General features: G+C 17.8%; 2 protein-coding genes across 2 annotated transcripts; both read right to left on the bottom strand.

The window, feature by feature from the left end:
• Nucleotides 1-508: 508 nt before the first annotated feature.
• Nucleotides 509-14,307, bottom strand: PGSY75_1208100 (hypothetical protein; the record flags this gene model as incomplete). The annotated part of the gene is made up of 4 exons (XM_018786672.1): nucleotides 509-649; nucleotides 858-1,014; nucleotides 1,225-13,993; nucleotides 14,112-14,307. 4 exons carry the CDS (start codon nucleotides 14,305-14,307, stop codon nucleotides 509-511), a joined length of 13,263 nt encoding a protein of 4,420 aa, XP_018640537.1.
• Nucleotides 14,308-15,576: 1,269 nt separating this feature from the next.
• Nucleotides 15,577-16,082, bottom strand: PGSY75_1208000 (putative apicoplast ribosomal protein L29 precursor; the record flags this gene model as incomplete). Its single annotated transcript, XM_018786671.1, has 2 exons — nucleotides 15,577-15,744; nucleotides 15,867-16,082. 2 exons carry the CDS (start codon nucleotides 16,080-16,082, stop codon nucleotides 15,577-15,579), a joined length of 384 nt encoding a protein of 127 aa, XP_018640536.1.
• Between the last annotated feature and the right edge of the window lie 382 nt (nucleotides 16,083-16,464).

Here is a 16,464-nt window from a genome sequence, read left to right as displayed (position 1 = left end):
ATATATGCAACAATATAAATATTAAAACTATTGTTAAAAGAGTATTACATACTAAAAATATATATACATATATATATAATAATAATAATAATTTAATAATTATACTTATGTGTAATATATATAAACACAAATATTATATAATATATCATAGTTTCCTTCTCATTTTTTTAATGACAATTTGATATAATTTATATTTTATTGATAAATTCATATATACATACAACAACAATAAATTATTAGAGCAAATTTTATTTAAAATATATTAAAAAGTTCTTTGTTTTTATTTTATTTATTTTAATTTTTTTTATATAAAATATATAAATTAAAAAAAAAGGGAAAAAAAAAAAAAAAATAATAAAATAAAATAAAAGAAAGTTAAATAAGAAACTTACAAATGTGTATTTCTTTAAAACGTTAAAAATTGTAAAACAAACAAATTAATAATAGAACAAATAAATATAATCACATATTATATATATATATATATATATATATATTTAGACTTATTCTATAGCATGATTTTTCTTTGTTTCTTTTGTAATTGTTTTTTTTTTCTTCTTTTCATTTTATTCAATATAAAAACTTTTGGATTTGTAACAGCCATCAACTTTTTCTTCTTTTTCCTGAGAAATCTTATTCGATTGATGCTCTACAAAAATTTAAAAGAATAATAATCATAAATAAACAAATATATATATATATATGTATGTGTATATGTATGTGTACATATATTTATAATTATGTCAAATTTATAGTGCATGCGTTTTGATCCTTTATGAGCTTTTTATTATAAAATATTATGAAATAACAAAAACATATACAGACAAATTAATAAATACATATATTTTATATTTTACCTGTCTTGTTTGGATAAAAGCTTTATTAAATACATCTTGGTTATGTTCTAATTTTTTTTCCAATAAAGATATTATATACCAAGAAAAACTGGACAAGTACAAAAATTTTTTGTATGTGTCCGTTTCATGAAATATATTTTCATTTAAGACAAAATCTCTATAAAATGAAATAATATAAATATAAATAAATATATATATATATAATAAATACATATTTATTTATTTATTTTATTATTTTTTTTTTTTTTTTTAATGTAAAGAATAATAATAAAATATAAAAAAATGAAAATAAATTCCTTATACATAATAAATATTAACACACACACAAATATATATATATTTTTTTTTTTTTCCCCTTTTGACTTACTTTTTTTTAAAAATCGAAGCTATTTTATAGAGTGGAATGAGCACATTATTTATGATACCATATTCTCTATTCCATAAATTCACAGGAAAGTCTTGAATGATTTGTTTATATGTATTTAATATAGTATATATACGAGTGAATGATTTTTTTTTATTTTTTAGGTGTAAATTTATTGCACGAGAAAGGGTTATAATTATTAAGAAAAATTTGCTATAAGATAATATTTCTTTATTTATAACGATATTTTGATTAACATATAATTTATCTTTATTATTTTGATAATCAATTGTTTTGTCTTTATAAATAGAATGATTATTTTTATATTCATCTTCATCATTTTCTTTTAATATATTATTTACCTTGTTAAATTCTTGTTCTTCACTTGAATTATTATACACATCTTCTTCATCACTCATATTATTATGTACATTTTTTGTTATACATATATTTTTATTTTCTTCATTTGTTGATATATTATCCATATTATTATTATTGTAAATATTAATGTCGTTGTTGTTTAATTTTAATGAATCATTTAATGTTTCTAAATTTTTCATATAGTCATAATTCTTCACATGATTAATATCATATTTATTGTCTTCACTATTATAACCATTAGTAATCCAAGGGAAGGATATTAATAAGTTACATATATTACAAAGTAAGGAACTTACTTCTTTGTAATATATATAGAAATATTCTAAAAATGTATAATTTAATAATAGAGATAAGATTTTTTTGATAATAATATTTATAATAAATTTATCTGTTGTATACAATTTAATTAATAATAATGGAAAGAATGGATTAGTTAATTTTTTGCTTATATAATTTATTATTATTTTCATAGATATTATTTGTATATATGGATTTTTATTCATTAATCCATGTGTAAAAATTAAATTCCAGAAATATAGAAAATACATAATTAATTTTTCATAATTATTATCATCATATGATAATAAAATATTATCATTATAATTATTTTTATTATTACTATTTTTTAATTCTATCATTTTTATAAAAATATCCTTATAATTTTCATGACTATATTTTTCATGTATTATATTTTCGATTAAATTTATATCTAAGAAAGCAACTATTTGTTCTAATGATTTATAAAATAAATATACAATATCATTATCTACTTGTTTGTATATATCATATCTATTACAAAAATATGTTATGTTCTCAATTGATGTGAATACATATTTTATTATATCATCATAATCTTTAACAATCAATTTTATATTTATAAATATTTTATCTATTAGATGAAAAATGATAGATAAAAATAAATCTTCTAGTTGATTTTTCATAAATGTTATATTATAATATTGTGTAATATTTAATGAAATATTATTCTGACCTTGTATGATACAATTATTATTCATATATTCTATATCATTATTATATATATTTATTTTATTACAATTTTGTTTTTTTTTAATTTGTTCCTCTATATAATTTGAACAAATATTTATATTTTTTGTTTCTTCTTTTTTGTTGATAAATGTTAATAATTGATTGATAAAATGATTAAGAATTTTATGTTCAAATTGGGTATCCACTTTGTTCTCATCAGACATATTATTATTATTATTATTATTTCCATTATATATTGACCCATTTGTAATTTCACCCTTAGCTTGTAAACACAGGTTCATTATTTCCTCCTTTTTAGTCCTCCTATATTCCTTAGTATATATTTTTTTGTGATATTCAAATTGTTGTGATATATCATTAAATAGTAATCTATAATAATTTGATATGTCTTTATGAAAAAATGAGGTACAAATTGGTAATACATATAAATAGGAATATACAAAAGATGATTTCATACCTGATAATAAATTTTGCTTAATAATTTTGTAAGAATTATATATAAAGTCCAAATCATTTATTTGCTGAAAAAGTAAGGATATTAAGAATACATACATTTTTCTACATTTATAATTTGTTTCATTCGAAAAATTTATTAGAAGACTTGCAAAAGTTATAAAATAAAATTCTTGTTTTAACAATTTTGAATTTGCCCTATTTAGGAACAGATATATGGTATTTAATACAGCTATCCTTGATTCGTCATTTTCATCATTTAAATTATTTAAAATATTGAAAAACTTTTTTTTCTTTTCTTTTTGAGATAATGGGAAACGCATAAAAAAATCTATATATATTTGACCACATAAAAAGGATAATTTCAAATTATGTGATTCTTCAACCATTATATTAAATATTTGTTCAATACACATATTTATTTTTAAAATTACAGGACCTTTTCTTAGAATATTATCTAAATCTTCACGTAATAAACAATTTTTAAATAATATTAATAATTCAAATATATGATTTTTACTTTCTAATAATAAATGTATTTGATTCAGTAGGCAATATCGTAATGAATTCATACATTCCTCTTGTTCATCTGTTGTGCTAATATAATCATGACCATCATTATAATTATGAGAAGACAAAACACTTTCATCTAATAAATAACATAATTTTTTATTTCTTTGTTGTACCTTTTGGTGTTTATCTGCCTCTTCCTTATTAAAAATTCCATTTGTTTTATTATTATATTTTTCATTTTTTTCTCCTTTTGATTTTTTTCTTGGATTTTCATCATCACTTATATCTTTATTAGTTGTATTATTATAACTATGATCTAAGGATACGTTTGAATTTAACCAAGACATGATATCATTTTTGTCATTACCTTTTATTAAATATATAAGTGTATCAATACAAGATACAATTAGTTTATCAAATTCTCTACTATGATAATTTGGAAGATTTTTTAAAATATCTATTGATGATAAAATTATTAATTTCCCAAATTTTTTAAAATCACAATATTTTTTCTTTTTAATGATTTTTATACATTTGGATGCTAAAATAAACACTTCTTCTTTACCATAACAAAAACAATATACAAGTAAAGGTTCAACTATATGTATGAACTGAACAAATGTTGATACGTTATATATATTATTATATGAATCCTTGTCTTTTCTTTTCATGTAATCATCTATGTTGTTTATAAATCCATTTATTTTATTATCATTTATATTATTATTACTTCCATTTGTATCTAACACATTTGTAGTATCAGAAAATATTTGAGAAGAGCGTTTTATTATATAAAGAAATAATTTTAAAGATACTCTTGCCAATATTTGTGCATGAACTTGAAAATCATATTTATTGCTTTTTTGTATAGAATCATATATATTTTTTCCTTGAAATGAGCCCTCCATTATTTCAAGATTACTTCTTTTCTTTGGATATTGAATTGTCTTATTTTCATAATTATATCCTAAATATTTTTTTTCTACTGTTTGAATAGATACATAAAAATGGAAGCTTTTCTTAAAAATTGGATAGTTAATAATTTTATCATTTATTTGATTATATTTGAAATGTAAAATATTTGAATCTTTCATAACCGCCATTAAATTTTCATAATTTATATCGCCTTTAAAGAAATATATAGATTTAATTAATAATTTATATATTATATTTAAAATAAACTTAGAATTAATTTTTTTATTTTCTTCTAATCCTTTAATAAAATCATTAAAATAACATGTTACAATAAATATATATTTTTTTTTAAAAATAAAATATTTATCTACTTCATTATCTTGAAAGGAATCTCCACTAAAAAGGCTCTCCAAAAATGTTAATATATTATTTTCAATACATGATTCTGTAACAATATTTGTTAATAACCTTATAATATTAGAACCATATGTTTTTTTACTTTCTTTAGTTTTTTGTTTAATTCTTTTTTTATTTACATCTTCCGTATTCTTTTCAATTTCGTTAATTATTTCAAGTTTAATCATATTAAAAATATTTGCACAAAATTCTGTATAGTAAGAATTATCGTTTATTTTATCATGCTCTCTTTTGTTATCATTTTTATTTATTTGATCCTTTGCGTTCCCTTCTTCTTTGTTATTTAGGGCCAAATCATTATTTTTTACTTTATTTCTTTTAAAATTTCTTTCATTCAGCACATTAAATTTGATGGTAAGATAATTCTTATCTAAGAATTTATCTTTTTCATATAACACAGATTCTAGAATAGAATTGGTTGTGCATAAAAAAATAGGTATATGATATCCTTTGGTTAAATAATCAGACATTTGCTTAATGATTAAATCAAAATAATTTAATCCAAGATACATAGAAATATAACACAAGGTTTTTTTTGCTTCACTTCTTACCATATTTAATTTGGATGATAAACAATAACATAATTTATAAATTATTTTACGTAATTCTTTTTCAAAATTATAATTTATTTTATTTAATATAACTAGGTAGGTCAGTATTATATCAGGTTTTGCAACAGAATCTTTGCTTTTATAATCAACAACCAAATTGTTTATATAACTTTTCTGTTTCTTTTTATCGTTAATTAATTTTTTGTCGAACATTAAATATTTGAGTTCTGGTAATATGTCACAGATGAATTTGTTGGTATGTATGTTCGATTTTTTCTTTTCATAGTATGTATTTGATATTGTTTGGTCCAAATTATTAAAATAAACATGACCATGACCATCACCATCACCATCATTATTATTATTAATACTATTAATGCTATCTTTTTTGCTATCTTTTAGTGATAAATTTTTTGTTATATTATCATTAGTTAGAGTTCGATTCATATTATTATTAAATGACGTATCTACCATATTACTATGTACTGATTTATCATTTTGTCTTATTTTGTCCTCATACTTACTATTAGAATTCCATTTTGTAGATATATGTTCATACTGCAATTTTTGAAATTCCTTAAAATGATATGCTCTTACGACATGACTAATTGTTTTTTCTACATACATTTTATTATGTAAATTTTTCTTCATTTCTGATAATAATAATCTTAATATAAAATAAATTGTTTTTACTCCAATTTTTTCTGAACACAATCCTAATAATTTCATACTTTGTAAGGCAAGTGCTTTATTATAGGTTTCTTTTTTGGTATCTTTTTGTAAAATAAAATTTAAAGATAAAGGTATAATTATTTTATTTATTGTATAGAAACACAAATTTGGTGTAATAGTATTTAATTTTTGAACACCTTGTAAATTATTCTCTGATTTTAAATCTATTATATTTTCAACAATTATATCATTATACTTATTTTTGGAATTTACATAAAGCATTTGATTATTTTTATTCTTTGTTATATTATTATTACTTGTATATTGTATAGAATTACTTATAGACGAAGTAGTATTACATATATTATAATATAAATCATAAAATAATAATTTTTCTAATATTTTAAAATATGGTTCATTATTATTTTCATCATTTATTTTATTATTATTAAAATAATTTGCATAACTATTACTTGTTATGATATTATTTTTAGAAGGTGATAAAAAAGAAATATGATTTTTTGCATATATCATCTTAACATGTTTTATAAATTGTTCAATATTTAAGAGTTTTAATACATTTATATATGGGCATATATTTTTTGATGCAATTAAAATAATTTGTAGACTTATTTTCGTAAATTCATTAATATTTCTTTTAAGAGCATTCAAACATTTTGGAATTATTATATTAATAACAAAATGTATACATATTTTTATATTGCGCACAATATTATTGTCAATAGTGTTAAGATTTATATTTTTATTATCTATTTCATATCCTCTTAACAAACATTTCAACAACTTTGTAAAAAATATCGTAAACTGTATAGACTTGTCTCTTACCATATCATTCGTTTCTTCATTAAATATTAAAAATAATGAATGTCTTAATAAAACTTCAAAGAATAATAAATTGCTATTAAAAAATAAATGTTTCGCTGTGAATTTTTTCAAATCCTTTTGTGGATAAATAATATTATCATTCTGTTTTGAAGAAAGGGTTATCTCTTTGTTTAATTGATAATTTATATATTTTTTACTTTGACCATTGAGCATATATTCTTTCAATAATTTATATGATATTTTAATATTACATAAATCTAAGAGTATTAAAAATTGTACATCAGAATCATATTCATATGTAGAACATTTTGTATGGAAAATATTAAGACCATAAAATATTTGCGCAGTTTGAAGAAAAGAATAATAATTATTTGTAGAAATATTTTTATTTTTTAATTGAGTTCTTATTGGTATTTTAATAATATGTTTTAAAACAATTTTAGAATTATAATTTAAATTATTTGTTTTTTCCAAGAATGTATCTACATTTTTTTTAAATATCTGTAAATACTTCTGAACATTTTTTATTTGCAAAAATATACATCCTATCATAATTAAAAGTTCTGCTGTAAGAATTCGACATTTCATATCATAGCATCTTTGAATAATTTCATATAACATACTTTTTAATTTATAACACATATTTGTTTTTAACATGTTATAATAAGATTCAGAAAAATATTGTAAAGTCGAACTAAAAATTTTATCTTTTTTTTTTTTATTTATTGTATTTTCATCGTTTGTTACATGTGAATAATTAAGCACATTTTTATGATTTATATTATTTTTAATTTGTGTATCCATGTTTAAATTACCCACATTTCTGATATTTTTTATATTATTGAATGATAAATTGGTTTTTGTGTATTTTGTGATTTTTGTGTTTTTTCGTGATTTTATAAAATTTGTCCATTCTTCTGATGATGTATTCGATATATTAATAATTAATTTTTTTATAGCTATTAATATTAATTTAATTTTATGTATATAATCTATATTTTTGGTATGTAATGAATTTTTATTAATTAAGACAAAAGTAATTAACAAATTGATAATATGTATATTATATATTTTATTTTTATTTATAGCTGATAATTCAATTAATATATGTAACTCTTTATTGTTAATAATTGTTAATTCATCAATATTTTTGTTTTTCCTAATGGATTTGAACATATCACCATTTTGAATTACATATAATTTAAATTTCCTTAATAATGTCTTTTGAATACAAACAATGATATGTGATATGTAAGGTTTTAATATAATCATACCTTTTGAATTATAATGAAAATTATAATTATTAATTTTTTTTAATGTTGTACTTATTTTGTTATCCAATAAAAGATAATGTTCATTAATAATATTATTAATATTACTATTGTTATCGTTCTTTTTCTTTTTTTTGGAATTTTTATATTCTCTTGAAAGATTAGATGTAAAAAATGTATCAGTATCATAACCACACAAACGTAAAATTATATCATATACTTTATCGACTGCATAGGTCCATTCCTTGTTATTTAATTTATTTATAATACGTTTATTATTAATTGCTTTAATTAATATTAAAAGAGAATTAGGTATTACACTATTGTATAAATCATAATAGGCTTCATTTTTTGACCATATATGAAATAATATATTTAGAAAATTATTTTTCCTTCCTATATTTTTTAGATTTTTATAAAATATAAATGTAAATAAATTTTTTGATTTTATTAATGTGGGTAGAATTATATCATCATAATTATTCATGATAAAATGTATATGTTCTATACATGTTTTATGTATATTTTTTAGGTATGCTCTTTTGGTATTTATTTGTATAGCTTTTTCGTTAGTACATATAATACTATCATTTGTTCCTTGTACATAATTTAAATTATACATATTATTTGAATTATCAAAATATATATTATCTTCATAATTATTTGGATTGTCTACATATCCACCATTCATATTATTACCATTGTCATTAATTACACTTTTTGATTTTATATTATTTAATTGTTTTTCATGTAAATTTAAATATTCATCAAAAGCTGCCATAACACCATTATTGCCATAATGTACCATATGATACATTTTCATAAATAAATTTTTGACTTTTTTATTTTTCAAAATATAATTATAACTATTAATATAATGCATAATGGTTAAAAATATTTGAAGAAAGAAAGGGAAATATTTATTTAACTTAAATTTCATAACATTTAATATTTGTCCTAATATATTAAAATTTTTATTAAAATAAAATGTTTCAAATAAAGATTCCTTTTTTATTTCAATTATATAATTTTGAAAAACCCAATAAGATGATTTAAACATGTCTTCATAAGAAAATATATTTCCATTTTTATTAATAATTTTATCTATATTTTGTACATTAAATTCATAATACCATAAATTATTTAAATCTTCTTGAGTTGAGTTTAGAAAATTTATAAGTACAAGTTCTTTATTTGAATATTTGAGTAAATTATTATAATTCATCTTATTTTCATAAACATTAATATATGAATATATAACAGACAAAAATAAGTAACAATAATTATTATTAGAAATATCTGATAAATAAAATATCATATTTTTCCTCATTTTATATTGTCCTTTTTTTTTTATATTACTTTTTAACAGACAAAATATTATTTTTATTAAAATTGGTGTAACTATATTTTCATCTTCTTTTTTTATATTTAACAATAATTTGGTAATAGGTATATTTTGATCACGTAATATTTCTTCTATATCATTTTTGTAATTATTTAATTTTTTATTATATGTACAAAGTATATTTAAAAATTTCACAATATTGGGAACTTTTAATATATGTAAATTGTAAAGATATTTGCTTATAAATATTTTTATACAAAATAAAATTTCATAGATAAGACTTTTACGTTCATTCGTTTCATCAGTATGTTGATTCATATTAATGTTATTTTTATTCTTTAAATTATTATCACTTTGATGTTCTGAAAGTGACAAACCTATTTTATCCTTATCACCATATTTATGAAACTGATCATTTATGTTAAGTGTAATATCGAATAATAAATTTAATAGAGGAAAGTATTTAAATTCATTTATATAATATGAACAATTTATATTTAAAAATCTCATAATCCATATATATATATTTAACATTTTTAGCTTCAGATTATTAGGTAAGTTATTTGGATATGGTACAGCAATTATATCAAAAGATGTAAGTATATTTTTTAAAAATAATTCGTTATAATTTTCTTCTAATAAAATGAACATTTTTTTTTCTTTCATATTTAAATAATTCTGTATATTTTCTTGTTCATCTTTTATATTTGAATATATCAACTTTTTAAAATTTTCATGAATGGAATGACTTGATATGTTATCATCTATTTTGTGAAGATATTCATAATTATTAATATTATTATTGTCACGTGAAATATTATCGTCACTCATATAATTATTGTCAGGTGAAATATTATGGTCAATCATATTATTATTATCTCCATTTTTATCACCACAAAGTGATGGATATATATCCTCATTTGTCTGTTCAGAAATAATGTCTTCACTTTTATTTATATAATCCGAATTATTTATCAAATTATATTTCTCCATATTTTTCAACTTAATATTATATTCTATCATTTCTATTTTTTTCCTACTATTTTTAAAAATACAATTTACTATATAAAAGTAAAAGTCGAACGAAAAATCATCCCTATTAGGATTTATATCCTGATTATTACTATAAGTACGTAAATATTTCTTCATATGATCAACAATTGCTTTTGGTACTGTTACGAGTGGTATATTTAATAACATAATTATTTCACTTATAAAAAACTTGGTAGCTACTTTAAATATTCGATCATTGTCATTAAATATATTATATATTTTAAAATGATCAAGATTATTTACTATATCTTCAATTTTAGAATGGTATATATTTTGATAAGTAGTTAAATATTTATCACATTCTAAAGATAGGAACATATCAAATATTGAAAATATTTTATCATATCCATTAATTATCACATATATATTATTATTATTATTATTATCTATATTATCTTGCATTTTATATTTATCTAATTTCAATTCTACATATATGGACATTAAAATTTTGACTATTTGTATTAATTCCTTTCTTGTTATCAAAATAGTATCATAAAATAAAAGGAATTTTTTTAAAATTTTTAAAAATAAAAATATATCATTAATATTATTTTTAAAATAATTTACATTATATAAATTAAGTATAATGCTTTTCATTTTTGGTAAATAATGTACATTACATATATCTGATTTATTCCAATCATTTAAACAATTTAATACAAACATATTATAGGTTAAAAGTATATTTTCACTTATGTGCCTACATTCTTTTGATAATATTATTATAATATTAGTAATATCAAGTATAATATTATTCACATATATATTCATATCTAACAATTCATTTTTATCTTTACAAGTATTTAAAAAGTAATTATTACTTTTAAATTTTTGTAAGATCTCACAAATATTATAAAATAAAGGTGATATTGTTTCTACATCATTAAATTGGTCATAAATACATAAATTATTAGTAGAAATTATTTCTGAAAATAAATTAATATAACCACTTAATAAAATTATTGTGTATTTTATTTGAATACGTTTATTTTCATTTTGTTCAATGGTACTAATATTTTTATCACACTCACTTATGTCATTTAAAATAATATTTAAATGTTTGATGTTATTAAAAATATATATTAACATTTTTTCCAATTCCTTTTCAATTTCTTTAAAAAAGGGGTTATTTTTGCTATTATTAAGATGGATATAATTTTTATTATATATTTTATATTTATTAAAAGAATATATATCCCCATAATTATTATTATTATTATTATTAATGATGATATTATTGTTACTTTGTGTTTGATATATATTATTATTGTGTGAATTTTTATTTTTATGTGTTTTATTATCTTTGTCATTTATTTCATTATTCATAGTATTATCATTTTGATTTAGTGATGTTACGTATTTTAATATATCAATCAGTATATATAATACCCCTATATAAAGATTGTTTAAGAGGAAAGAAAAATCATTACAACATATGTTAGATTTACACTTCGTTTGTTCAATATCATCATTATAATTATTACTATTATTTTTATTATTATAAACTTGGTTAATTTTAAATTTATTATCTTGTTGTAATATAATATCTACATTTTTGTTAGGATTATTATTTTTCTTCATTTTATTAATTCCATTAATTATATACACATTATTTTGATAAAAATCGATAATATCCATTTGGTGAAAATATTTCCATAGGTTGATAAATACGCATTTTAAAAAAGACTTAAAATGGACTTGAGAATGAATCATGTGCTTTTTATTTAAAAGTTCATATATATGAAAAATTAAAAAAGATAATAAATATAAATTGAAAATATTTTTTCTCCTTTCGCTTTGTATATTTATTATATTCATAAATTTTTCAATAAGAGAAATATATATATTGCATATCTCGTCATTAATGATACAATGATAATTTAATAAAAAGAAAACATGATCATATATATTTTTTACATATATAAATGATATCTCATTTAATGGTATATCTTTTATGTAATCTATATATTTTGTAAGTTCATCTAAGCATGTTTGTATAATTATATTTTTCATTTCCTCACTTTTTTCTATCCATATGTACAATATTTTTTTTAATAAAAAAGATGTGGTTTCAGGAAAAGTATAATTTATAAAAACTCCAATTTCTGAAATATTATTAGTCGATATATTTTCTTCATTTTCATTCTTTTGGTTTGTATTATTTGAATGTATAATATTATAATGAAGTTTCAATTTTTCAAAAAAAGAATGGGTCATCATAATATTTTCTTTATAATCAATATGATTATTTTTTTGAAATGTATGAACAGATACATTATCTTTTAATTTATTGTATATGTTTTGACATTTGTAACATTTTGTATATATCTCATGATTAATTAATTGACTTTGTACACTTTCACAATTTAATAAATTATCCCTATCTTTATTTATATTATCTATATTATCCATATTGTCTATATTATCCATATTATCCATATTATTATTAAGCCAAATGGTTATCACTTTATTGTAATATTTATCATATAAGAGAGAATAATGCTTTAAAAGGAATGTTAAAAATAATTCAATAAACTCATATGATGTTTCATCATCCTTTATGAAATTATAAAAATCACGAAAAAAATTAGATATACATTTTTGTACAAAATTCATGGTATCAATATTTATATAATCATAAAAAGCTTCTGTTTCATTACAATAATATGTTTGCCTTATGAATATGGAACATATAAGATATTTTAAAAAAGGTAATGTTTTTTTTTTTGATATATTTTTATTATCCACTTTTAATGCTTCAAGTAATAATAAACTAACCGTTTCTGAATAATCATTTAATTTTGATTTTGGTATGTAATTAAAAAAAGAAAATATTTTATTAAAACATAATATAAGATCATGTAATGATAATTTTTTTAATAAATAAGAAAAACTGTCTGCAATAAATAACTTTATAATATTATTACGATGAGATAATAATGGTAAAGCTAATTTTAAATATTTATCTATATTTTTTATTATTGTTTTATTCATTAATCGAAATATATTTGCATAACTATTAAATATTTCTTCTAAAAGATCTAAATTATTCAAACTTATTTTATTATATAAAATTTTTAAGGTTGCTTCTAAATATTTCCTGCTTTCATCTTTTAAATCTTTAATTAATATAACTAATAATTTATAAAAATATTGTTCATCATTTTGTACTTTGCTATGTTCTATATACTTAAAAATAATATTGAAGATTTTGTCTTTGTTTAGTAATATAACCATTAAATTTGTTGAATAAATTGACAACTCGTTACAGCACCTTCTAAAATCTTTATTGTAACAATCTTTGGGGTATTCATTAAGAGCTCGATGAAAATTGGTTCTTTTTAATTCTACAAAAAAAAAAAAAAAAAAAAAAAAAAAAAATTATATATATATATATATATATATATATATTTATTTATATAACAACATATATATATATATTTTTTTTTCTTCTCTTTTTATTACCTTCTGTATTATTTAGATTATCATTTTTATTAATAGACTTTAAATAATCTTCATAATTATTGTCATGTATAGAATTATAATCTTCTAACTTTTCCTTTTCATTAATTTGTTTTATTCTATCATAAAATGTTACATAATATCCTTTCTTCTTTGTGCTTTTTAATTTCTCCTTTATTCTTTTCAGAGATCCCTTCATTATTTATAAATTTTACTTTCAAAAGGAACAACACAAAAAAAAAATATTTTATATATATATACAATTTAAAAAAAGAAAAAAAAAAAAAACTAGAACGAAATTATCAAAAATTATAAACGACACAGTTGCATAGTTGGATATTTATTTTTATTTTGTTGTAGATTCGAATATATTTAATTATAAATGATATTCATACTTTAAAATAAACAAAAATTATATATATAAATGTAAAAATTATATATTTTTATAATTAAAATATATCAATATTATATTCATTGACATAATGAGAAAATAAGAAAAAATGTTCTTTTTTGTTTTATTAAAATATAGAAAGTTATAACTATATATACATTCATAAAATAATGAAAAATATATATTTTAATACCCAATCTTATTTCAAAATTCTTTTCAAATAAGAAAAGAAAAACAAAAGAAGAATATTTTTTAAATTTTACATAATATAGGGTTTATAATATTTAATATAAAAAAATATAGCAAATTAGAATTATATATATATATATATAAGTTATAAAATAAAACAAAATAAAAATATATATATAATAATATATATAATATAAAAATGTTGGAAAAATATGTATATATATATATAAAATTATTTAATATGACTATAAAAATATGTACTTAAAAAAAAAGAGGACTATATGCATATATATATATATAAATATACGAAAAAAATTAAAATAATAGTAAATCTTATATATATAAAATAATATATATTCATTAATATATAATTTTATACATATATACAAAAAAAAAAAAAAAAAAAAAATAGGGGAAAAAAACAGAGCATACATTATTATATATGATATTTTATATTATGTTGTTGTAAAAATAATATATGTATATATAAATATAATGTAAATACTATTATTTCAAAAAAAGAAATTATTATAAATATCTTATAATATATATAATAAATATATAATATTTATATAATAAATACTTAAAAAAATAAAAATTATCGAATTTTTTATTTTATAATTTTATCTGAAAATTGGAAGAAAGGTTATAACCATTCCTTTTATAATATTAATAAATTTTGTAATTATATATGCAATATATTTTTTTATTTTTAATTAACACATTTAAAAAAAAAAAATAAGAAGAAATAATGTCGGCGAATAATCCTGTTGTTCTAATTTGTAATATAATTATTTATTAATATGGATTAAATGAAATATAAGTATAAAGAACATATATATGTATATATATATATATATATATATATATATATTTATTTTTATTTTACTACGATTTAATTCTTATATTATTATCTAAATATCTTTGGTAGTATATTGTTAACAACTGTGCTAACTTTCTTCGGGCATTTTTTTCATAAAATACATTATAATTATGTATATCATAAAAACCTTGTTGTTGAAACTTTTGAATATCTAGTCTACATTTTATTATTTCCTATTAAAAAATAAAGAATATATATTATATATATATATATATATATATATATATATATACTTCTTTATATATGTAATTTATGTAATTATATTTTTCTCTTCAAAAAAAAAAATTTTAAGTACCTTCTCAAGTTCTTCAGTCGTTAATTTCCTCAATTCCTTTGCTTTTACTCTTTTTTTATAACAAAATAATGGATTAGTACTTTTATGTGTTTTATTATTCATTATATTCAATTTATTATTTATGAAAGATACACATCTTCCTTTTATATGTACCCCATTAACTCTATATATATTAATAAGAAGGAAAAACAAAAAATACCAAAAAATGTGTTTCATTTTTTTTACTCATGTATATTTTTTAAAATAATAAGGAAAAAAAAAAAAGAAAAGAAATATATATATATATAATATTCATATATATTATACATATTAACTAATAAGGATGTATTAATTTCACATTATGAAAAAATTTTTGAAAAAATATATTTTTATTAAGGCTTTCTAAGCAAAATATATATATATATATTTATATATATATATAAAAAAAAAAAAAAAAAAAAAAAAAAAAAAAAAAAAAAAAAATAATAAAATAAATAAATAAAAGTATTATTATAAATTAAAAAAAATATGTAAAATTAAATAAAATATAAATAAAAAAATTAGAAAAATTAAAATATTAAAAAAAAAAAAAAAATAAAAAAAAAATAAAAATATTAAA

Source organism: Plasmodium gaboni, chromosome 12, assembly GCF_001602025.1.
Source record: "Plasmodium gaboni strain SY75 chromosome 12, whole genome shotgun sequence".
Classification (NCBI taxonomy): domain Eukaryota; phylum Apicomplexa; class Aconoidasida; order Haemosporida; family Plasmodiidae; genus Plasmodium; species Plasmodium gaboni.
This window is presented reverse-complemented; position numbering and strand designations above follow the sequence as displayed.